The sequence below is a fragment of the Coregonus clupeaformis genome, chromosome 11, assembly GCF_020615455.1.
Source record: "Coregonus clupeaformis isolate EN_2021a chromosome 11, ASM2061545v1, whole genome shotgun sequence".
Lineage (NCBI taxonomy): Eukaryota > Metazoa > Chordata > Actinopteri > Salmoniformes > Salmonidae > Coregonus > Coregonus clupeaformis.
Genome location: NC_059202.1, coordinates 24902307 through 24928180, shown reverse-complemented (window position 1 = coordinate 24928180; position 25874 = coordinate 24902307). Strand labels below are relative to the sequence as shown.

Sequence of the window (25874 nt, the reverse complement as noted above, 5' to 3'; positions counted from 1 at the left end):
CTGTGGACTAGTTTTTCTGTTCGTGATCTCCAGTTTCCCGAGGGTTCGGGAACGCTCCGGGGAGCTCTCTTGATTTCCGCACCTGCATCCCATCAGCAATCTGCACACCTGGTCCTGATCATCACCCTTCTTAGGCTCTGGCCTAACATCCATTCCCTGCCGGATCGTTAGCCATGAACAGTAGGTTTACCAGAGTATCAGTCTTAGAGCCTAGCGTTAGTTTTGTTGTTTTTGCACCTTGTTGGTTTGTTGCTTACTTACCCCCGTTTTGTTCCATCTGCAGTCACCCGTCCGGAACCTTCATCCAACCTCTGCCTGGTGGTCGGCGGCTGCCGACCCAGGATGGGATCAACCACTGCACCCCCAACAACTAATCAACGCCGCCCGCTCTGTTCCCTGGATTATTCAGCATCACTCTTGAATTTGTAAATAAACACTCACCTTCGTTTCAACTTACCTTGTCCTGGTCTGCTTCTGGGTTCTGGCTTAGCAACTCGTGACATGATGCCAAAGAGCTCCATTTTGGTCTCATCTGACCCCAACACTTCAGACAGCCCTGTATATGTGCTTTCTTGAGCAGGAGGATCTTTCTGATTGAGAGGGGGTCAAATACTTATTTCCCTCATTAAAATGCTAATCAATTTATAATATTTTTGACGTGTTTTTCTGGATTATTTTGTTGTTATTCTGTCTCTCACTGTTCAAATAAACCTACCATTAAAATTATAGACTGATAATTTCTTTGTCAGTGGGCAAACGTACAAAATCAGCAGGGGATCAAATACTTTTTCCCCTCACTGTATGTATTCATTTAATATATGATCCTGCTGTTGTCACATGCTACACATGCACGTGTGTGCACACGGCGGCGAGCTGCAGATCCCCTCCTGGTTCTCGTGTCCATCCTCATGAAGTTATGCAGGATACAGGTAGCCTTCACACGCCTACATTCCCCTAGGAGGCAGTCTCAGATGGCCCTGGTCACCCAACCTTGCAGTGCCCTACACGGTAACTGTAGGCAATCATTTTGAAGGAATCTCCAGTTGCAAGGTATCTGTAGGAATATGGAAGATAATGTCACTATTGGACTTTTACATCACCAGATCATTGTGGATTACTGAAGTATAATATCTCTTATAACAAATCATGATAATATTGGATAGATAGATGCATGTGCACACACATGCATGTGTAGCATGTGACAACAGCAGGATCATATCATAAATGAATACATAAATACCACTTGAAGCTTGATGATGAGTTGATCATTTGAATCAGCTGTGCAGGATGTTACAAGGATGGGGGCCAACAATGCAGCACGGGAGGCAATCCATGTGCGGGAGATCTTCACCACCTAGAGGGTGCTGTTCCCTGGAAGCACAATAGACTACACTATACACAACCAAATGATATTTTAAGAGCCATCCACATTGCAATAAGAGTATTCTTCCATTTACTTAGCTATGTCAACTGCAGTTATTCAATTCCCAGTTTCTCTCCCTTTGATTTCTACTTCTCAGGTGAGGGTGCTGTTCAGGTAAGGGTGATGTCTGTACAAAAACAAAACAGGCTCTTTTAAGAGTCACCCATATTGAAAACATTTTGAACAATTAGACACCCTATAACCCACACCTACACACTTGTGTATCAATCTGATTGATGGATTGTGTTGTGCATTAAGCAGGCTCAGGTGTATAACTGTGGCTCCTTCCACTTTCAAAGAATAGGCAAGAGGACCAACCATGGAGAATAGTAAGATCAGATTTCCTTTTACATCATAATGAATAAGATTAAGATGGACAGAGGGCACCTGATCCTACTCTGAGAAGCATTAATAGGTGTCTGGTAATGTAATCCTTTCCTCTTTTTTCTCTTTCCCCAGCAGAGGGCAGTGGAACCCCAGTTGAAGTTTCTTAAACAGATATATTTTTTAAAGCTTCACACAGTCCCAAAGTGTGGACAGATCATTCTCTGGAGGAACGGCAGGTGGCCAGAGCTTGTCAAACTACACACAAGTGTGAGGCTGTCCCCAGAAATCACTCTCATCTTTGTTTATGCTCAGACTTCTATCTCAGACCTCTATCCTTGTTTTCAACAGGGATGGTCAGGGATGAGCACACTACACTATACCCCTAAACCACTTCGTCTATGTCCCCATATTTAAATCTATCTTTAGTGCTTTTAAACATGTCTGTCCTCTTCTGTATCTGCCCTAGTATCCATTGTATTGTAGTAGCCTACCTAAAGTGTTTCAGATCTGTTTAGATACCAATACTAACTTTATTTGACATTTTAATATATTGCAGTTACTAAAATACAACAGATTGAAAAGAACAAGATACAATTAAATAATTATTTTTACAATAATAAAAAGTAAGAAAAGATTAGGTAAGGAAAAATATGTGTAGAAAAAGCAAAAAGGGAATACAATATCAATTGAGATCCTTAAAATAGTATCAATTGTACATTTACAAATGATCACGGGTGGACGGGAACCTGCTCACTCCATGCTGCTCTGAAACTTCAAGTGCCCCTAGTAAGGGTTTTCAACCCGGGGGTTCGTGGAGGTATTGCAGGGGGTCCAAATCTACCAAATCGATTCATTTTTAAATGTTGATTACTTCTCCTTGCCATTAATCCAGAGGTGCAACTTTCACTGGGGACAGGGGTGGCATGACCCCCCCACATTCGGACATTTCATTTTTGTTTTATTATTGCATTGTGATACAAAAAGCGTCATCGTGTGCTTTAGGACCATGCGGATGCCTCTGAGAGTGCGAACAGAGGCAGCTGTTGTCTGTGTGTTTTGTGCTTTTTCTCCAAGTTGTAAAAGCAAAACATGGGCACAAGGACCAATGTCCACATTTCGATCCCCAAGTTTAAACTGCAGGAGGACTACCAGCTGAACGCACCCCTGGCCTCGCTGGGCATGGTGGATGTGTTCAACCAGGACAGAGTGGACCTGTCTGGGAGTCTGTATTTGAGCTTTACTGCGTGAATAGTGCTGTTATGTATTGTTATGTAACTCTCACTTGCTTATAGTTTGTGACATTTTTAATGTATTGGAACTCATCAATTATATAATAAAGTGAAAATGAGTAGAATACTTTTTCTTTCTCTCTGTACGTTGTCTACACGATATTATGAACTAGAATGTAGTAGTCAGTATTGGCACATGACAGTCGAATATTACCTTGTGTAACCTCATTGTACAAGCATTTTACATAATCACATTTACAAAACTAGCCTATCACAGAGACCTTCATTGTGCAGATATTGAGTAACAAATGTGCGAGTATCCCAGTCTAAATTCCTGCCCCAGTAAGAGTCAGTCTGAACAGGCTGATACATCTGGGTCACACCAAACTACAAATGTAAGTACCATTTTAGGAAACATTTTCACCATCGGTTTGGCCTGGAAAGGCAAGGAATTTGTTTACATTTGTGAAAGCCAGAAGCTGTTGAACTTTGCTCTATATCACTGCAGTCCTCCACGGATTTATGTTCTCACAGAATATGACTTGTTTATTCAAAATAAAAGTTTACGGTTTTGTCTGCTGACCGCATGTGATCTTCTACTACATGCTTCAAGAGTAAAGACTGATACTCAGGGTTTCTCCTGCTACTGTATGTGTTACCAGAGAGTTCCGTGAGGGTTTCCACCATGTTGGAGGCATTAGCCTGTCTGGTGGGACACTGGATCGATACCAAGGGGGTCCTCCTGTTCCTCTTGGTTCTGTTGGTGACCAAGTACATCCGTGATCTGCCTTCTAAGAACTACCCACCAGGCCCCTTCCCCCTGCCTTTTGTTGGGAATATGCTGAATATCAGCATCAAGGACCGCATAGGCTCCTTTAAAAAGGTAAGGACACGTGAGAGATAAGGTCGTGTGTATCTGCTCAAATTATACACTCTTCGATAAAAAGGTTACAAAAGGGTTCTTCGGCTGTCCACCATAGGAACACCCTTTTTGGTTCCAGGTAGAACCCTTTTTGGTTCCAGCTAGAATTATTTTGCTTTCCAAGTAGAACCCTCTGTGGAAAGGGTTCTACATGGAACCCAAAAAGGTTCTACCTGGAACTAAAAAAGGGTTCTTTAAAGAGTTATCCTATGGGGACACCCGAATAACTATTTTAGGTCCTAGATAGCACCTTTTCCACAACAACAAAAAATGCTATACTCAGTGACCAATTGGATGTAATCATTCTGTAATCATTAGTTTGTATTGTAGATAAATTATAATGTAATTAGTGTGCTTAGTGTGACATGCCCACTGTAGTGTGTTTTCTATAGTTCGTAGAGACCTACGGGGATGTGACTACACTAGACTTGGGTGGAGGGAACCGCTGTGTGCTCCTCTCTGGTCTCAGAGGCTTTAAGGAAGCCTTTGTGGAGCAGTCCGACACCTTCACCGATCGGCCATCTTACCCCCTGAACGACAGGCTGAGCAGAGGCTTGGGTAGGCTAATATGGTAGCTTAATGAATTGAAATAATTTAGACTATTATGATAACAGTGTGCCACCAGTAGGAGTAGTAACACCAATGAGACATTTTTGGTCCACATTCTAAAATGGAGGTCACAAAATAAAATCTAAGGTCATCAATCATTTAAAAAACATAACTCTAAAATGGTATGATTAATCATTTTGCTCACAACGTTATTTCCCTTTATTTGAATTGACCAACACCAAGTGACACTTTGGATTTAGACACACCAAATTATCAATGGAATCCTCAAATGTATACATACTAAAAGGGTGTGATTAGCTAAGAATGTTCTTTAATATAGACCATTGGAGGCTGCTGAGGGGAGGACGGCTCACAATAATGGCTGGAATGGAGTCAATGGAATGGTCTCAAACACATCAAACATGTGGTTGATGCCATTCCATTGACACCATTCCAGCCATTATTATGAGCAGTCCTCCCTCAGCACCCTCCCCTGATATAGACCCCTCCCCCAATAACAGTTTGCCACTGGAGAGAATGCTCAAGGTCCTTGTATATCTTTGTAATCAGTGATTTTCAAGGTGGTAACAACGATGACCTAAAACTGAGGGAAACACATTATAGTAGAAAAAAAAGAAGGTATTTTAATAGCCACCTTTGTTTTTATTGATCTGTACAATATCTTAAATACATATTTTCACTGTCTAGCATTCAAAATAATATATAGATAGAGTGTATCTCTAAATCCCAAAAACATTTCATTACACTAGCTAGCCCTCAGTATTTTCTACAATGCATAAAAATGTTTTTCAGAATAAAGGATTTACATTGGCTTTCGTATTAAATAACAATTAAATATAACTGCAGTAAAATGTATTATTTGTGTAATTTTGTGTTTTTACAACATGGTGCCGAAGTCAACGGCCAGCATTTACCACCACAATTCAAGAATGACCCATCAGGTAGAACCACACAGTCATATTGGGTCTCATTTAGTCATATTGGGTCTTAGTAATTCTGTCATTGTTGCGATGTCTTGACCAGATTATGGTTTATCTAGGCCTGATCTCCTCTAACGGTCACATGTGGCGGCAGCAGAGGCGCTTTGCCCTGTCCACGCTCAAGTACTTTGGAGTGGGGAAGAAGACCCTGGAGACCGCCATACTCCAGGAGAGCCACTTCCTGTGTGAATCCTACCTGGCAGAGAGAGGTGAGGTCAGCGTTTTTGCTATACTTTTATGGTGCCCAAATCAGTGAATGAACCACAGTCTCAGTTGTTTAACTGGCACTCTTATCCAGAATGGCTAGTTGTTGTATGGTTTAATGCTATCTGGGGTTCAAACACAAAACTTTGCTATTGTGAAGTCCAGATGTTTCTTAGCTTTGATTTCCAACCGTCTCTGATCAAGATATCCTCTCTCTACCTGGAAACGAATGCTATGAACGTGCATCTTGAGATGTAGTTATTTGCAAACAGTATTTCCGTTAGGGAATGCCTACTCTGTGAAGTGCGAGTGTGCAATGACTCAATTCGCCCTTGTACTCCTTCTAAACAACGCTTTTTTTTAAAAACTTTGGCAAAGGGTAAAATGTACAGTTGAAGTCGAAAGATTACATACACCTTAGCCAAATACATTTAAACTCAGTTTTTCACAATTCCTGATACTTAATCCTAGTACAAATTCCCTATCTTAGGTCAGTTAGGATCACCACTTTATTTTAAGAATGTGAAATGTCAGAATAATAATAGAGAGAATGATTTATTTCAGCTTTTATTTCTTTCATCACATTCCCAGTGGGTCAGAAGTTTACATACACTCAATTAGTATTTGGTAGCATTGCCTTTTAAATTGTTTAACTTGGGTCAAACGTTTCGGGTAGCCTTCCACAAGCTTCCCACAATAAGTTGGGTGAATTTTGGCCCATTCCTCCTGACAGAGCTGGTGTAACTGAGTCAGGTTTGTAGGCCTCCTTGCTCGAAAATGCTTTTTCAGTTCTGCCATCAAATTTTCTATAGGATTGAGGTCTGGGCTTTGTGATGGCCACTCCAATACCTTGACTTTGTTGTCCTTAAGCCATTTTGCCACAACTTTGGAAGTATGCATGGGGTCATTGTCCATTTGGAAGACCCATTTGCGACCAAGCTTTAACTTCCTGACTGATGTCTTGAGATGTTGCTTCAAAATATCCACATACATTTATTTCCTCATGATTCCATCTATTTGGTGAAGTGCACCAGTCCCTCCTGCAGCAAAGCACCCCCACAGCATGATGCTGCCACCCCCGTGCTTCATGGTTGGGATGGGGTTCTTCGGCTTGCAAGTCCCCCTTTTTCCTCCAAACATAACGATGGTCATTATGGCCAAACAGTTCTATTTTTGTTTCATCAGACCAGAGGACATTTCTCCAAAAAGTAAGATCTTTGTCCCCATGTGCAGTTGCAAACTGTAGTCTGGCTTTTTTATGGCGGTTTTGGAGCAGTGGCTTCTTCCTTGCTGAGCGGCCTTTCAGGTTATGTCGATATATGACTAGTTTTACTGTGGATATAGATACTTTCGTAACTGTTTCCTCCAGCATCTTCACAAGGTTCTTTGCTGTTGTTCTGGGATTGATTTGCACTTTTCGCACCAAAGTACGTTCATCTCTAGGAGACAGAACGCGTCTCCTTCCTGAGCGGTATGACGGCTGTGTGGTCCCATGGTGTTTATACTTGCGTACTATTGTTTGTACAGATGAACGTGGTACCTTCAGGCATTTGGAAATTGCTCCCAAGAATGACCCAGACTTGTGGAGGTCTACAATTTTTTTTCTGAGGTCTTGGCTGATTTCTTTTGTTTTTCCCATGATGTCAAGCAAAGAGGCACTGAGTTTGAAGGTAGGCCTTGAAATACATCCACAGCTACACCTCCAATTGACTCAAATTATGTCAATTAGCCTATCAGAAGCTTCTAAAGCCGTGACATCATTTTCTGGAATTTTCCAAGCTGTTTAAAGGCACAGTCAACTTAGTGTATGTAAACTTCTGACCCACTGGAATTGTAATACAGTGAACTATAAGTGAAGTTACTTGAGTCATGCACAAAGTAGATGTCCTAACCGACTTGCCAAAACTATAGTTTGTTAACAAGAAATGTGTGGAGTGGTTGAAAAATGAGTTTTAATGACTCCAACCTAAGTGTATGTAAACTTCCGACTTCAACTGTATAAGACTGAGTCCAATCGGTTCATAACAGATTTTAGTTTTGGGAACAGAAAACTGTATTGAGATCAAATGTTTAATCAATGAGAAAATTAGCATAATGTTGGCCAAAATCCATCTTGGTCGATGTTCTCCCACTGCCGGCCACTGGGCTTCCTCTCATCACCATATTTGGTAGTGATTGGAAACGCCAACCAGATGCTTCACACTTATACATCTGGTGAAATATCTGGCTCATTGTTCTATCTGTGTCTAAACTGTCTGAGTAAGACATCTTCATTTATCCACCATCTTTGACCCAACCTCTGATCTGTTTCAGGCCTGCCCTTTAACCCTGAAGTCGTCACCAACAATGCAGTGGCCAACATCGTGTGCACCCTGGTGTTTGGTCATAGGTTCAAATACAATGATCACCACTTCCACCACATGCTGAAATGCTCAGAGGATGTTTTTCAGCTGCCTGCTACCTTCTGGGGATCGGTATGATCTGTCTGCTATTCTCTGTTTGGTGATCAGTGTGTCTCTTTGGCAAAGTGAGTTATAGTGCACAGAATCTGCAAGGACACAGATTCTCCTCAGGAAATCTACCTTCTCAGGCTAATTTCCTGTTCTTTCGACAGATGTATAATCAGTTTCCGACACTGCTGCACTATTTACCTGGGAGGCACCAATCAGCCTTCATCAACCTTGGTACCATAAAGCAGTTTATCAGAGAGGAAGTAGAGGAACACAAAGAGGACAGAAACCCGTCCAATCCCAGAGACTACATAGACTGTTACCTCGAAGAGATAGAGAAGGTAATACCACTGCTGGACTTTTTCAGCTCTTTTACATTTACGTCATTTAGCAGACGCTCTTATCCAGAGTGACTTACAAATTGGTGCATTCAACTTATAATAGCCAGTGGGACAACCACTTTTTTTTTAATGGGGGGTGGGGGAGGGGTGGGTAGAAGGATTACTTTTATACTATTCCAGGTATTCCTTAAAGAGGTAGGGTTTCAAGTGTCTCCGGAAGGTGGTCAGTGACGCCGCTGTCCTGGCGTCGTGGGGGAGCTTGTTCCACCATTGGGGTGCCAGAGCAGCGAATAGCTTTGACTGGGCTGACTGAAATGTGCTTCCGTAGAGGTAGGGGGGCTAGCTGGCCAGAGGTGGATGAACGTAGTGCCCTCGTTTGGGTGTAGGATCAGAGCCTGAAGGTAAGGAGGTGCCGTTCCCCTCACAGCTCCGTATTCAAGCACCATGGTCTTGTAGTAAATGCGAGCCTCAACTGGAAGCCAGTGGAGTGTGCGGAGGAGCGGGGTGACATGAGAGAACTTGGGAAGGTTGAACACCAGACGGGCTGCACGACTTTTAACTTTTAATAGTTATTGCTTGTGATCTACTCTCATGTCTTTAGAATTAAGATGGTTTGTTCGTCATATTTTGGGCTAATTTCATCAAGAAAATATTACATTTGTGGTTTAATATGACTGAATATGTAAATTGTCAGCAAACCTCCCACAGCCTAACAGTGCATGATGATTTGACCTCAACTTGACCACCTGATGACCACTTCCCCGTGCAGAATCAAGATGGGGCGGCTGGCTTCACTGAGGAGAACCTGCTGTACTGTGTGGTGGATCTGTTTGGGGCTGGGACAGAGACGACGTCCAAAAGCCTTCGCTGGGCAATGCTGTACATGGCCAAGTACCCCGACATTCAAGGTGTGACACTGGGGGAACACATCTATTACTATAAAAAAATGTGGGGTCAAAGGGCTGGTTTCCCGGACACAATAGAAAGTCTTCATTGAGCAAGCTTTTTAGTCTAGAACTAGGCTTAATCTGTGTTCAGGAAACAGGCCCTAAGAGGAAACAGGCCCTAAGAGGAAACAGGCCATAAGAGGAAACAGGCACTAAGAGGAAACAGGCCCTAAGAGGAAACAGGCCCTAAGAGGAAACAGGCCCTAAGAGGAAACAGGCCATAAGAGGAAACAGGCACTAAGAGGAAACAGGCCCTAAGAGGAAACAGGCCCTAAGAGTAAACAGGCCCTAAGAGTAAACAGGCCCTAAGAGGAAACAGGCCCTAAGAGTAAACAGGCCCTAAGAGGAAACAGGCCCTAAGAGTAAACAGGCCCTAAGAGTAAACAGGCCCTAAGAGTAAACAGGCCCTAAGAGGAAACAGGCCCTAAGAGGAAACAGGCCCTAAGAGTAAACAGGCCCTAAGAGTAAACAGGCCCTAAGAGTAAACAGGCCTTAAGAGGAAACAGGCCCTAAGAGTAAACAGGCCCTAAGAGGAAACAGGCCCTAAGAGGAAACAGGCCCTAAGAGTAAACAGGCCCTAAGAGTAAACAGGCCCTAAGAGGAAACAGGCCCTAAGAGGAAACAGGCCCTAAGAGTAAACAGGCCCTAAGAGTAAACATGCCCTAAGAGGAAACAGGCCCTAAGAGTAAACAGGCCCTAAGAGGAAACCGGCCCTAAGAGGAAACAGGCCCTAAGAGGAAACAGGCCCTAAGAGGAAACAGGCCTTAAGAGTAAACAGGCCCTAAGAGGAAACAGGCCCTAAGAGTAAACATTAGGTGTATTTTGATCTGTTTTTTCATCAGTTACTTGATGTGGAATAGAGTTCCATGTAGTTATGGCTCTATTTAGTACTGTGCGCCTCCCATAGTCTGTTCTGGACTTGGGGACTCTGAAGAGACCTCTTGTGGCATGTCTTGTGGGTTATGCATGGGTGTCCGAGCTGTGAGCCAGTAGTTCAAACAGTCAGCTCGGTGCATTCAACATGTCAATACTTCTCACAAATACAAGTCGTGATGAAGTCAATCTCTCCTCCACTTTGAGCCAGGAGAGATTGACATATTAATGTTAGCTCTCTGTGTACATCCAAGGGCCAGCCGTGCTGCCCTGTTCTGTGCCAATTGCAATTTTCCTAAGTCCCTTTTTTGGTAGTCCTGGTGTGACAAAACTAGGGCCTGTAGGACCTGCCTTGTTGATAGTGCTGTTAAGAAGGTAGAGCAGTGCTTTATTATGGACAGACTTCTCCCCATCTTAGCTACTGTTGTATCAATATGTTTTGACCATGACAGTTTACAATCCAGGGTTACTCCAAGCAGTTTAGTCACCTCAACTTGCTCAATTTCCACATTATGTATTACAAGATTTAGTTGAGGTTTAGGGTTTAGTGAATGATTTGTCCCAAATACAATGCTTTTAGTTTTTGAAATATTTAGGACTAACTTATTCCTTGCCACCCACTCTGAAACTAACTGCAGCTCTTTGTTAAGTGTTGCAGTCGTTTCAGTCGCTGTGGTAGCTGGCATATTTATTGTTGAGTCATCCGCATACATAGACACACTGGCTTTACTTAGTAAAGATTAGTAAAGTAAGTGGCCTAGACAGCTGCCCTGGGGAATAGGCCCTTTTCACGTGACGTCAGACAACTTCCGTTCTGCCGCGATGCAGGTTATGTTTACATCCGGTGTCGCTTAGGAACGCTTAGCTAGTAGCACATCATTATGGAGTTCACCCAGTCCCTTTCACATCTGCCACCAATACGACTTAACGACGTAGAACGACTTGCTGACAAGTGGTCCCTTACTTCAAGATCGAAGCTTGATAAAGGCTACAAGTTCTTCGTTGAAGGTTACCTGTTTGATTATGAAGGTACGTGTTTATCTTTATTTAGCTTAAATTAGCCCTATGCTAGCGAAGGTTATGAGCTGACGAGTTTCTGTTTTGCAGCCTCTTTTTAATATTACTGCTGTTTGTATCGACCGTAAGATAAGAGTCAGTAATGTATTAATGGCTAATGCTGCGCCCTTTCTCCCAATCACTGTATTGAAACAGTCTCAAGTGTAGTTAACGGTGAGGTGACAGTGAGAGGGCGATGTTACAGGTCCATGAAGAAAAATGAGGAGGCTCATCGGCTTCAGGTTTCTCAGATAAACAGTTCTCTAACATTATGATAAGATAGGTTAAGATAGATAAGTTTTCTTTTTGTTGTGTTTTGCTGCGGTTGCAGATTTAATAAGAATGATTCCACAATGTTCCACTGTGGATCAGTTTGTTTCTCAGTCTGAGCTCTGATTTTGTATCATTAAACTTAATACACAACGAAATTCTTACAAACCGATGTGGGTTGTTGACGGCAATAAAGACTGGGAAAGATTCTGTGATAACTCAAAATGTTCAAATTTTCGATAAGTGTTGGCACTACTTGTCAAAGGTTTCAGAACAGCCAATTTTTCTTAATTAAAAAAAGAAATTGGGTTTTGAAATTGTGTACAGTAGTTTATAATGAAACGCAGAAAAAAATGTTTTGTAAGTACAGCACTAATTGTTATGTCTCTATGAACAGGTTACACTAGACTCTGCAGAGGTTCCTGTGGTACTCAATCACATGTCATGTTCCTGCTCTGCTGGGAAAGCACTATGTAATCACATAGTAGCACTTCTTTTCAAAGTGCTCACTATGTTACCATGGGCTTTAAGACAGTGCCATTGCCTCTGTCATGCACCAGCGCACTGCAGACCTGGCACCGGCCTAGGACACAGGTCAGACATTATTTGTTACACTGATGCAGAACTTTGCAGTTTGTATTGACTTTTGACAATGTATTGTTCATCATTATTATATCACAGGGAATTGTACCAGAGGCCACCAATGATATGGCGGTGTGTAAACCAGCGGCTAAGAAAAAAACAAGTGTCAGAGCTGGTGTGAAGTGCACACTGTACCGAGCCTATGATGGTGAGTCTGAATGAGCCCCCACCTGTACTAGAGCACAAAGACTTTAGTGCATTTCTAAAATAATACAAACATAAAAGTGATTATTATTTGTTACTTTTTATATAGACTTTCAGTGGATATTTTTTTATTTGTATTAGAAGCATGTACGAGACTGGATGAGTGTGGTTGTCTTTTTTAGTGAAAAAGATAAGGTGGCATTTAATGAAATCTAAACTTGACATATCTCACTTTCATGCCAGGGCCTATTCCGGATCCTCACGTCATGGCCAGTGCTGAGAAACTGAAAGACATCCGTCCACAACCAGGGATTTGCAAATTGCTGCACGGGCTTGAGGGCCTTAATTTGGTGGACTCTAAATTTGGCCCTGTGCCATTTGGGTCTGTGCTTTCTTACCAGTGCCCTCTAGAATTAAGTAGAGATATTATTAAACACCCTGGTGCCAGTGAGTTTCCTCAGTTGCCTATTGAAGGTTACAACTTTAAATTTCCCATTGATTTTGAGCCCAACTACATACAACAATGTCATTTGGACAGCCTGATTGTGTCAGAGGAGATGTCTGCTGCTATTGAAGCAGAAACAAGAATGCAGTCAGAATGCCAGCTGTGGAGCCAGGTACGCAAACCCCGACTGACAGCCAGCAGATTCCGTGGAAATATGCCATGTTCGGTGGGGAGTTGTCTGCCAAGGCTTTGGCAACCCGCATTCTGAGAGGAACTCCTCAGACAGCTGCTATGAGAAGAGGGTTGGATCTGGAACCTGAGATACTGAGGCAATATTCTGATTTTTGTGATGTCTCTCTGAAACAATGCGGGGTCATCATCCACCCTGATTCACCTCACCTTGCAGCCAGCCCGGATGCTAAAGTCTTCTGCCCAACAGAAGCACCACCATTTGGTCTTGCTGAGGTTAAGAGTTGCGATGTTGAAAATGTTACCCAAGTTAAACACCTGATCACAGTTAAAGGCCAGGCCTGCCTTAAGAAGAGCCACAAATACTACTATCAGGTTCAAGGCCAACTCGCCTTAAGCGGACTTCAGTGGTGTGACTTCATTACAGATACCCGCACTGACTTCACAGTTGAGAGAATCTTTAGGGATGAGGAGATTATCCACTCAATGCGACAGAAGCTTGATCATTTCTATTATAACATCTACATGGATGTCTTCTTAAGTTATAAAACATAAGGCAGAATTTTATGTGTAAATAGTGTTAAGGTAAATGTGGAAGGTGAACCTTTGACATTTTTTTTCTTTAACTGCAAATTAACTTGTCATATACTGTATATCTCCTATGTACTGAAACACACATTTTGAAAAGGATTGTGATGTAAATGTCGACATGTTTTTCTTTAACTGCAAATGAACTTAATTGTGTTATATACTGTATATCTATGTATTGAAATACAAATTTTGAAAAGGATTGCGATGTTGTAAATGCTCTTACCAAAATCAAAAGGATTGGAAGCAGTTGCTTGCAAACATATATTTAATAGTTCCATCAGTGCCATGACACATAAGCACATAACATGGTTAATAGTTGGATATTTTTACAATATATCACATTAGGTTCATTAATAGCTATGAAAAAGTTATTACCCTTAACAAAAACATACAGTATAACATTAGATCAATTAAATTACCAACAAAGTTAATTCATATTTACATTTTTTGTACATACAATACAGTAATATAAAAGTACTTCTATTTACAGCCCATCTAGCTTACTCAGGAAATATACAACTTCCAGTTGACAAAAACATCAGACTGGTTTGTCTCCTTTAATGTCAAGAGGTCCCTGATAGTTCGACATGAGGCAGCAGATGGCCCACAGCTGATTCACTGAACCCACTGTGGAAAGAGGAACAAGCCCATCCCAGATATGGTACTCCTTCACCCTCCGTATGGCCCTCTCGACTAAAATCCTCAGCCGGGCGATGGCCTGGGTCTTAAGAGTGTCCTCCTGCTGAGCTGAGGAGATTTTTACGGGAAGATACGGGAATTTCTGTTTGTTGTTTGAACAAAATGGTACACTGCAATAGCATCTTCTCGAAGATTGTGCCATGCTTCGGTGTTGGATGGGATACTGTTGCGATACAGACACCGGGAGAAAAGAAACAGCTAAATTAACATTCAGCTTTGACCAGGAATCAATATTTATCTAGCTATCATGCACAACAGTATTTGAATAGGTGAGTTACTATACATTCATGAATAAACTAACTGCCTAACAAAGGGTTAGATAGCTAGCTAAGTAAACCTGTTACATTACAGCCAGGCAGCAATGTAACGCTACCTTTTAACGTTATCGGTATCTGGTACTAAGTTGTTGTTAGCTAACGTTAGCCCACTTTTAAGTAACTAAGGCAGTGAACAATTATGAATTAACAATAACGTTAGCAAGTTACAAACCATTGCATATACGTAAACATTATTACTCTTAACTTTACTAATTTAACTTAAACGTACCTCAGAAGAGAAGTCTCAGGTTACGGGCGAACGGAAGTGAAGTTAACCTGCTACGCGGAAAGGCGGAAGTTAGATGACGTCATCGTGAAAAGGGCCTATTCTGTATCTACCTGGATTATGTTGGAGAGGCTTCCATTAAAGAACATCCTCTATGTTCTGTTAGACAGGTAACTCTTTATCCACAATATAGCAGGGGGTGTAAAGCCATAACACATACGTTTTTCCATCAGCAGCCTATGATCAATAATGTCAAAAGCCGCACTGAAGTCTAACAAAACAGCCCCCACAATCTTTTTATCATCAATTTCTCAGCCAATCATCAGTAATTTGTGTAAGTACTGTGCTTGTTGAATGTCTTTCCCTATAAGCGTGCTTAAAGTCTGTTTTTAATATGTTTAATATAAAATAGCATTGTATCTGGTCAAACACCATTTCTTCCAAATGTTTATTGAGGGTTGGTAACAGGCTGATTGGTCGGCTATTTGAGCCAGTAAAGGGGGCTTTACTATTCTTAGGTAGCGGAATTACTTTTGCTTCCCTACAGGCCTGGGGGCACACACATTCTAGTAGGCTTAAATATGGCAAATAGGAGTGGCAATACCGTCCACTATTATCCTCAGTAAGTTTCCATCCAAGTTGTCAGACCCCGGTGGCTTGTCATTGTTGATAGACAACAATAATCTTTTCACCTCTTCCACACTCACTTGACGGAATTCAAAATGACAGTGCTTGTCTTTCATAATTTGGTCAGATATACTTGGATGTGTAGTGTCAGAGTTTGTTGCTGGCATGTCATGCCTAAGTTTGCTAATCTTGTCAATGAAAAAATCTTTAAAGTAGTTGACAATATCAGTCGGTTTTGTGATGAATGAGCCATCTGATTCAATGAATGATGGAGCTGAGTTAGCTTTTCTTTCCCAAAATTTCATTTAAGGTGCTCCAAAGCTTTTTACTATCATTCTTTGTCATTTATCTTTGTTTCATAGTGTAGTTTCTTCTTCTTTTTATTCAGTTTAGTCACATGATTTCTCAACTTGCAATACGTTTGTCAATCGGATGTGCAGGCAGACTTATTTGCCATTCCTTTTGCCTCATCCCTCTCAACCATACCATTTTTAAATTCCTCGTCAATCCACAGGGATTTAACCGTTTTAACCTTGTATACACAATATTAGGCCCATCCTTTGGAACTTTGGTTTTCCTAGAAATGGCTACTATATTGGGATCACTACATCTGATGTATCTGGATTCTGCTTTCATGCAGATTTATGCAGCATTAGTAAAGATGTGATCAATACATGTTGATGATTTCATTCCTGTGCTGTTTGTAACTACCCTGGTAGGTTGACTGATAACCTGAACCAGGTTGCAGGCACTGGTTACAGTTTGAAGCTTTTTCTTGAGTGGGCAGCTTGATGAAAGCCAGTCAATATCTGAATTACCTTGAAAATATACCTCTCTGTTGATATCACATACATTATCAAGTATTTCACGAGTATTATCCATATACTGACTGTTAGCACTTGGTGGTCTATAGCAGCTTCAAGAATGGGCTTTAGGCGAGGCAGATTAACCTGTAGCCATATTACTTCAACAGTATTTAACATGAAATCCTCTCTAAGCTTTACAGGAATGTGGTTCTGAATATAAACAGCAACACCTCCACCATTGAAATTTCTGTCATTTCTGTAAATGTTATAACCTTGTATTGCTACCACTGTATCATCAAAGGTATTATCTAAGTGAGTTTCAGAGATCAGAATATGAATGTCATCTGTTACTAGCAAATTATTGATTTCATGAACCCTGTTTCTTAAGCTACACATGTTAACGTGGACTATTTTGAGCACTTTTCTTCTGGGATGCTTACTTGTTTTCATTGCTTTACTGGGAAGCTTAGCAGTAGTAGATATGCTCATGTTATTTATGTTAGTGCAAGGTGAGCTGCACACAGTGGACTTCCTACCAGGGCACACAGCCTCAGTGCTAACAGTATACAGTGCCTTCGGAAAGTATTCAGACCCCTTGACTTTTTCCATATATATATATTTTTTATCCTCAGCAATCTACACACAATACCCCATAATGACTTATTTACATAAGTATTCAGACCCTTTGCTATGAGACTCGAAATTGAGCTCAGGTGCATCCTCTTTCCATTGATCATCCTTGAGATGTTTCTACAACTTGATTGGAGTCCACCTGTGGTAAATTGAATTGATTGGACATAATTTGGAAAGGCACACACCTGTCTATATAAGGTCCCACAGTTGACCGTGCATGTCAGAGCAAAAACCAAGCCATGAGGTCGAAGGAATTGTCCGTAGAGCTCCGAGACAGGATTGTGTCGAGGCACAGATCTGGGGACGGGTAACAAAAAATGTCTGCAGTATTGACAGTCCCCAAGAACACAGTGGCCTCCATCATTCTTAAATGGAATAAGTATGTAAGCACCAAGACTCTTCCTAGAGCTGGCCGCCCGGCCAAACTGAGCAATCGGGGGAGAAGGGCCTTGGTAAGGGAGGTGATCAAGAACCTGATGGTCACTCTGACAGAGCTCTAGAGTTCCTCTGTGGAGATGGAGAACCTTCCAGAAGGACAACCAGTTCTGCAGCACTCCACCAATCAGACCTTTATGGTAGGGTGGCCAGACGGAAGCCACTCCTCAGTAAAAGTTACATGACAGCCTGCTTGCTTGGAGTTTGCCAAAAGGCACCTAAGACTCTCAGACCATGCGAAACAACATTCTCCGGTCTGATGAAACCAAAATTGAACTCTTTGGCCTGAATGCCAAACGTCACGTCTCGAGGAAACCTGGCACCATCCCTAGGGTAAAGCATGGTGGTGGCAGCATCATGATGTGGGGGTGTTTTTCAGCAGCAGGGACTGGGAGACTTATCAGGATCAAGGCAACAATGAACAGAGCAAGTACAGATAGATCCTTGATGAAAACCTGCCCCAGAGCGCTCAGGGCCACAGACTGGTGTGAAGGTTCACCTTCCAACAGGACAACAACCCTAAGCACACAGCCAAGACAACGCAGGAGTGGCTTCGGGACAAGTTTCTGAATGTCCTTGAGTGGCCCAGCCAGAGCCTGGAATTGAACCTGATCGAACATCTCTGGAGAGACCTGAAAATTACTGTGCAGCAACGCTCCCCATCCAACCTCACAGAGCCTAAGAGGATCATGCAGAGAAGAATGGGAGAAACTCCCCAAATACAGGTGTGCCGTGCTTGTAGTGTCATACCCAAGAAGACTCGAGGCTGTATATTGCTGCCAAAGGTGCTTCAACAAAGTACTGAGTAAAGGGTCTGAAAACTTAAATGTGATATTTCAGTTATTTATCTTTTATAAATTAGCAGAAATTTCTACAATCCTGATTTTCCTTTGTCATTATGGGGTATTGTGAGAGAAAAAAAAACAATTTAATCTATTTAGAATAAGGCTGTAATGTAACAAAATGTAGAAAACGTCAAGACGACTGAATACTTTCCGAATGCACTGTCAATCTGGTTCCTAGGCACATGATTACTGCATACAATAGCTATAGGATCAGCAGAGGCATTCAGGGCAGTTAGAGGGACATAAATTAGGTTACTTACATTGTGTTTACCAACGTCACTGGTATAATGTATATTTGCAGAAGCATAATGACAACTCCGCTTCACAATGGTAGGGATTAACTGAGCTGGGCTTGGGTCATTGATAAGTCATTGTCTCAACGCAGCCTTATAATGCTGTGAAAGGATCCAGGAACCCACATATTTTGGGTGGATCCCATCCTCCTTATAAAATGTGTTTTGTTTCCAAAAGGTATCAAAATTGTCAACAAAAGTTACACCCATTAAACTGCAATAATCACATAGCCAGTTGTGAAGAGAATATAATCCTGCTAAAGTGTTCAATGCCACGATTCAGAGAGGGCACAGGGCCAGATAGCAGAGAGTCAATCAGCTCTTTAAAATCCAGTTTCAACTGTTCAGAGTTGCTCTTCATAATGTCATTAAAACCCACATGGACTACGATAGCGCAATCCATGCAAAAACAAGTTCGGTATTTATATTTAACTAATATTGGTTATGTTTTAGTCAAAAATTGCAAACCGAGTGTTTCCAGCATACAGTGTTCAGCTGCGCACTCTGAATGAATGAATTCTGGCACTGATGACAACCCTCTGTGGCCCTAAGAGGAAACCGGCCCTAAGAGGAAACAGGCCCTAAGAGTAAACAGGCCCTAAGAGGAAACAGGCCCTAAGAGGAAACAGGCCCTAAGAGTAAACAGGCCCTAAGAGTAAACAGGCCCTAAGAGGAAACAGGCCCTAAGAGTAAACAGGCCCTAAGAGTAAACAGGCCCTAAGAGGAAACAGGCCCTAAGAGGAAACAGGCCCTAATAGGAAACAGGCCCTAAGAGGAAACAGGCCCTAAGAGGAAACAGGCCCTAAGAGGAAACAGGCCCTAAGAGGAAACAGGCCCTAAGAGTAAACAGGCCTTAAGAGGAAACAGGCCCTAAGAGTAAACAGGCCCTAATAGGAAACAGGCCCTAAGAGGAAACAGGCCCTAATAGGAAACAGGCCCTAAGAGGAATCAGGCCCTAAGAGGAAACAGGCCCTAAGAGTAAACAGGCCCTAAGAGTAAACAGGCCCTAAGAGTAAACAGGCCCTAAGAGTAAACAGGCCCTAAGAGGAAACAGGCCCTAAGAGGAAACAGGCCCTAAGAGGAAACAGGCCTTAAGAGTAAACAGGCCCTAAGAGTAAACAGGCCCTAAGAGTAAACAGGCCCTAAGAGTAAACAGGCCCTAAGAGGAAACAGGCCCTAAGAGGAAACAGGCCCTAAGAGGAAACAGGCCCTAAGAGTAAACAGGCCCTAACAGTACTCTGTTATAATAGCCTAGTGCTTACCAGAAGAATGACTTGTTTTATGGCTTTATTAATCAATTATACTGCATGCGCTATGCAGCCATCTGCTCTAGACAATCATTAACTTCCTCATTCTGACTTCCTCCGTAGAGAAGGTGCAGGTGGAGATCGATGAGGTCATAGGTTCGGCTCGCCAGCCCTCAATGGACGACCGAGCCGAAATGCCGTATACCTACGCTGTGATTCATGAGATCCAGAGGTTTGGGAACATCGTCCCCTTCACGCCTCCCAGAGTGGCCAGTAAGGACACCACCGTGGCGGGGTATCTAGTGCCCAAGGTGGGTGTAGGGTCGATGGATGGTGGTGGAGATGTTGTGATTCTACTGCTGGAGTACATGATCAACTGAATGTTTGAGTTGATGCGTGTTGGTGCAATGGTGCATGTTGACGTCACACTGAAGGTTTTACTGGCAATGCCATTTGACAAATGGACTCTTCTGTTTTGCACAGGGAACTATGGTTCTTCCCATGTTAAAACCAATCCTACAGGACAGAAATGAGTATGCAACCCCTGATCAGTTCAATCCTGGACATTTCCTGGATAAAAATGGAAGATTTGTCAAAAAAGACAATTTTATCCCATTTTCTATAGGTAATGTATTATTAAAATGCACTTAAAATGTAAATTGTTTATGTATACTGTTAATCCATAACAAAAACCCTTAATTTGTCTCCCAAACATGTATCACTATCCTATCTTGCTTCAATCCGCCCTACCAGAGAAACGGTTGTTCAAAATGGAATGTGCTACTGCAGATTCTTGAGGAGACATTAGACAGAACTGTTATGGTTTTCATTTTCCATAGAGTCTGCCAAGACACATAGAGGTTGGAAGGGTGGAGAACACACACACACACACACACACACACACACACACACACACACTCCATCCTCATGTTAAAGATGTGTGTGTGTGTGTGTGTGTGTGTGTGTGTGTGTGTGTGTGTGTGTGTGTGTGTGTGTGTGTGTGTGTGTGTGTGTGTGTGTGTGTGTGTGTGTGTGTGTGTGTGTGTGTGGTGTGGTGTGTGTGTGTGTGCTCTCCTCTCTCTCAGGTAAGAGGATGTGTCCAGGGGAGCAGCTGGCCAGGATGGAGCTGTTTCTGTTCTTCACCTGTCTGCTCCAGAGGTTCACCTTCACACCTCCACAGGGCTGGGAGCTTGGCCTGGAGGGCCAGGTGGGCATCATCAGTGGACCAAAGCCCTTCAAAATCTGTGCCCTGCCTCGATAAGACACCTTGGGTGACTCTCTATTGTATTTTGTTGATTCCTTGTGTTCTCTCTCCTTGCCTCCTTCTCAAAATACATTGGAGGAGAAGATCCGAGGGGGGGAACCTCAGATCTTTTGCTCCAATGTGCCTTGAGAAGGAGACGAGGATGTGAGGAATCAAGTAAATACGATTTATATTAATTCCTTGTGCTTTGTGTAGGACTAGGCCCTGCATGAACTGGTTGATGAAGGTGATTTACATTGTTTGTCAAACCTGTCTAAAATATTTTGTACTCAAACTGAGGAAATAGGTTTATGGTAGTAGGGTGTGGAGAGAATTCCAGCATAAAGCTGATATATCATGATTTTTATATTGTAAGAGTGGTGTATTAGAATTGCAGGCAAATTCAAATACAAATTCTTTATTTATTTATTTTTACTGGAAATTAGATTTGTGGAAGACATTGTTTACAAAATGTGTTTCCTTTACTTATTTACTTCCCTGAAAAACAAAACACAGCATTTTCTTTCTCTTGAACATACTCTGCTCCCGTAAGGTACCAGGTAAAGCCAAAGTAGCACTTCAACGATATATAATCAGAGTTCAGAATATAGTTCAATGGTCAAAGGTCAATCAAGGCAAGGTCAAGGCAAGTTGTCATTTTTATCTTAAGCCTACTTATCTTAATCATACTTATTTCAAATCTTCTGCAATACTGTATATTTCAAATGAACACATGAATGAAAAGCAGTCTCTCCACTTCATAAATTAACAATAAAAATAATCACATTCATTCAATCATGGATTGTCATTATATTTGCACATGATCACAATCTATAACCCAAATATAGCACACCTCACTGTACATTTACATTTACATCATTTAGCAGACGCTCTTACCCAGAGCGACTTACAGGAGCAATTAGGGTTAAGTGCCTTGCTTAAGGGTACATCGACAGATTTTTCACCTAGTCGGCTCGGGGATTAGAACCAGCCATCTTTCGGTTACTGGCACAACGCTCATACCCACTAAGCTACCTGCCGCCCAAAACTATTAATTCCTTGCTTAGTCTGTCATTTGACAATTCAAAACAAGACATGGGCTTACTGATGATGAATGAAACTCAGGGACGCAACTTTCACTGGGGACGGACGGACGGACGGACGGGGGCTGGTGGGGGTGGACGACAGACGGGGGCGACGACATGTCCCCCCTACATTCTGAATTTGCATTTTTGTCCCCCCCAGTTTTATCATTGGAATGTGGTACAAAACGCGCAACAGTGTGCGTTCAGGTAGGCTGTTTGGAGTGTTTATCCAACTGGATTTAAGACCGTGCAGGCACGAAACAGCGGGCTGACAGGCTATGTGAAGGCAAAGCTTCTGGAAGGCTGGCTGGACCAGCACAGGAGAGTTGAGCATAGTTCAGTCTGTACGCGTTGCAGTCTTTCAATGAGTTGTAAAAGGATGCAGAGCAGAAACTATCTACTCTTTATTTGACTGATGTAGCTGGCAATGTAACTGCTCTTTGACTTAACAGAAAAAAAACTATTTATTCTCAGTGCTGAACTAGTAGTGTAACTGACATGTAATGTTAGGTAGAGTTTCATCCCCTCTCGATTGATGTTCTGTCTGAAGTGAATTAACTAGCTAGCTAGCTAATTAGTAGCTACCACAGCCAGTTCAGCTATAGCCTCTAGCTATCTGTCAGATGGCAGTGTCTAACAGCTGTTGTGTGTATTGACATTTTTTGTAGCCTTTGTTTTGTCCCGTTCCAACAGAAGTAAATTACTGGGGATCTGCTGTACTGTTGGTTGTCACTCTGGCCTTGGCCTAACACACCTGAAACCAATCATGAATGTTTCACTAAGATCCTGAAGCTGAGTGGGATGTGTTGGGTTGGAGCGCTGCAGGGCCTAGGGGCAGGACGGGGCAGTCCAGCTATATTGTGTGAAAGTAAAAAGAGCTCTACAGTACTATTAGGCCTATAATATAAATTACAGTGCACTCCGTAATTATTGGGACAGTGAAGCGTTTTTTACTTAAAATCTAGCGTTTTATACTTAAAATCTAACAATGACCTTGTCGGCTTTCATTTGAAGGTATTTTCATTCATATCGGGGGAACCGTTTAGAAATGACAGCACTTTTTGTACATAGTCCCTCCATTTTAGGGGGCAAAAGTATTGGGAGAAATTCACTTGTATGTGTATTAAAGTAGTAAAAAGTTAAGTATTTGGTCCCACAGTCATAGCATGAAATGACTACATCAAGCTTGTTGGATGCATTTGCTGTTTGTTTTGGTTGTGTTTCAGATTATTTTGTGCGCAATAGAAATGAATGGTAAATAACATATTGTGTCATTTTGGAGTCACTTTTATTGAAAATAAGAATATAATATGTTTCTAAGCACTTCTACATTAATGTGGATGCTACCATGATTATGGATAATCCTGAATGAATCGTGAATAATGATGAGTGAGAAAGTTACAGATGCACAAATATCATACCACTAGACATGCTAACCTCTCACCATTACAATAACAATAAGAGGGGAGGGAAGCATTTTTTTGGGGGGTATGATATTTGTGCGTCTATAACTTTCTCACTCATCATTATTCACAATTCATTCAGGATTATCCATAATCATGGTAGCATCCACATTCAAAGTAAATTAGACCAACCTTTATGTCTGTGCGCAATCTACCCGCATTTGGCAGGTGGCGGGTGTTCATTTTAGGCCCTGAACATATTCTATTCTTATTTACAATAAAAGTGACCCCAAAACGACCCCAAAACAGTCATATTAGATTGTGTAGAAATGCACAAAATTAGCTTCAGATGCCCAAAAAATTATGTTGGAGGCCCCCAGACCCTCCACCAGGTTATTTACATTTACATTTACATTTACGTCATTTAACAGACGCTCTTATCCAGAGCGACTTACAAATAGGTGCATTCACCTTATAGCCAGTGGGATAACCACTTTACAATGTTTATTTTTATTTTTTATTTTTTGGGGGTGGGGGGGGTGGGTTATGTCCCCCCCCCACTTCTAAAACCAAAGTTGCGCCCGTACATTAACCTGATGATATGACAAGATGTTACATATTTTTTTTGCTAACATATGATGGGTCCCTGCGTCGCCGGTTTGCCTGGTTCCTAGGCATGAAAAGGTTGAAGACCCCTGCGCTAGTACATAGATCCCATCGAGTAAATGTTAGCTGATCTAATCTGTTGTGAATCCATGGTGCTTTGGCGATGGCGAAATTTCAGCAGAATCACCTTCAAGTGATTTCTGAACTTAATCCCAACAAAGGCGTAGAAGACAGGGTTGAGACAGCAGTGGGAGAAAGCAATCAGTCGACACACATAGAACCCATAGTCAAGCCTCGTGCTGACCTCACAAGTATTGAAAGGTGCTATGGAGTCGTCATGCAACAACCTTAGAAATATCACCACATTGTAAGGTGCCCAGCCGAGGAAAAATACTGCCACTATACTGAAGATCAGCTTCACGGTTCGATTCCTCATGTGTGACCTTGACTTGGAAATTGTCCCTAATATCCTCACGTAGCAGAACCCCATCACTACAAAAGCAGCCAAGAAGAAGATGTTCTGTTGGTAGCTGCCCACTCTCTTCCACAGCCGATCCCAGTATTCACAGTACAAATGGTTGTCTCCTTCATGGGGGTTCTCTTGGACAGAGCTAAAAATCAAAGCAGGGACGGCCGCCCCAAAACTAACAACCCAGATGACGAGAGAGACTGTGACCCCGTAGCAGCCCCTCTGGGAACCATGGTCGGACAGAGGATGCACCACGGCCAGGTAGCGGTGGATAGTCATGATGGCCAGGAACAAAACGCTGCTGTAGAAGCCAGCGTAGAAGACAAAGGTGACAGTCTTGCAGAGGATCCAGCCAAAGGTCCAGCCCCAGATGTGGTAGGCGGCCCAGAAGGGCAGGCCGAAGGTGAAAACCAGATCAGATAGGGCCAAGTTGAGGATGAAGATGTTGGTGAGAGACTTGAGGTTCTCGTACTTGGCCAGGATGACGAGGACCAGGATGTTGCCCGCTAGACTCAGGATGGTCACCACAGAGAAGAAGGCAGGGGTGGCGATGGAACCAAACTTGACAACGGCGGCCTTGTTACAGACCTCGTCTGTGTAATTCTCATCATATTCGTCATTGGTGCTGTTAGTTTCATAATCGTTTATGGAAAGGCTGGAATCTTGAAAAGTGAATTTTGCAGATTAAATTAGTTACATCACATCTTCATTCACAATACACTGTTTTTAAAGCAGCAATTCAAATTATTTAGATGATTTAGCAACACACCTACAATTACAATTACAGAAATATAAAAAGGCATAAAAAAAGAGAAAAAGTAAGAAGTCATGAAAACTGCAACAATTAAAATGTAAAAACTGTATATTGGTTTTGCTCTATATCTTGGTTTGGGTTTAAATCTAGAATCAAGTTTGAAGAATTTGGCTGACTATATTATTAACCAAAACAAACGTACCTATTGTGCCTGTCATTACGGTTTAGCGTGATGGCTTCACTGTCCCTGGTAGGCTACACAATGATATGAGGACAGGGGAGTTGTGATGTAGCTAAGGTACTGCATCTCTGTTATAAACATCCCCCATAACGTTTCTCTTCCTCCTACAGTTCCTGTTAAACCTTTAAAAATAGTGAAGTACCAGAAATACACACAAATCATATGTACAGCCATATCTAATATATCTATAAGAATTCATAATTCAGTAATTACATGCAGAGCCATATATTAACTAAATACATGGCTCTGAAGATAACGGCGCCGGAGGAGATGGCTGCCGTTTTACGGGCTCCTAACCAATTGTGCTATTGTGTGTGTTTTTTGCGTTATTTGTAAATTATT

At 42.1% G+C, this 25874-nt stretch overlaps 2 protein-coding genes across 4 annotated transcripts; one reads left to right on the top strand and one right to left on the bottom strand.

The window, feature by feature from the left end:
• The first annotated feature begins 3282 nt into the window (after positions 1 to 3282).
• LOC121576438 (cytochrome P450 2J4-like) lies at positions 3283 to 21899 on the top strand. 3 transcript variants are annotated; one of them, XM_041889575.2, is made up of 11 exons: positions 3283 to 3374; positions 3642 to 3862; positions 4294 to 4459; positions 5368 to 5412; positions 5511 to 5660; positions 7969 to 8129; positions 8270 to 8446; positions 9216 to 9354; positions 19855 to 20042; positions 20215 to 20356; positions 20817 to 21081. In XM_041889575.2, the coding sequence occupies exons 2-11, from the start codon at positions 3665 to 3667 to the stop codon at positions 20990 to 20992; spliced, it is 1542 nt and encodes a 513-aa protein (XP_041745509.1). In that variant the 5' UTR covers positions 3283 to 3374; positions 3642 to 3664; the 3' UTR covers positions 20993 to 21081. The 3 variants fall into 3 exon arrangements, with proteins under 3 accessions (XP_041745509.1, XP_041745511.1, XP_041745510.1); XM_041889577.2 differs by lacking the exon at positions 5368 to 5412; XM_041889576.1 differs by lacking the exons at positions 5368 to 5412; positions 20215 to 20356 and having other exon boundaries at positions 20817 to 21899.
• Positions 21900 to 24049: 2150 nt separating this feature from the next.
• On the bottom strand, positions 24050 to 25568 carry LOC121577229 (chemokine XC receptor 1-like). The gene is made up of 2 exons (XM_041890989.2): positions 25494 to 25568; positions 24050 to 25199 (listed from the first exon to the last, which is right to left on the bottom strand). Exons 1-2 carry the CDS (start codon positions 25507 to 25509, stop codon positions 24163 to 24165), a joined length of 1053 nt encoding a protein of 350 aa, XP_041746923.1. The 5' UTR covers positions 25510 to 25568; the 3' UTR covers positions 24050 to 24162.
• Between the last annotated feature and the right edge of the window lie 306 nt (positions 25569 to 25874).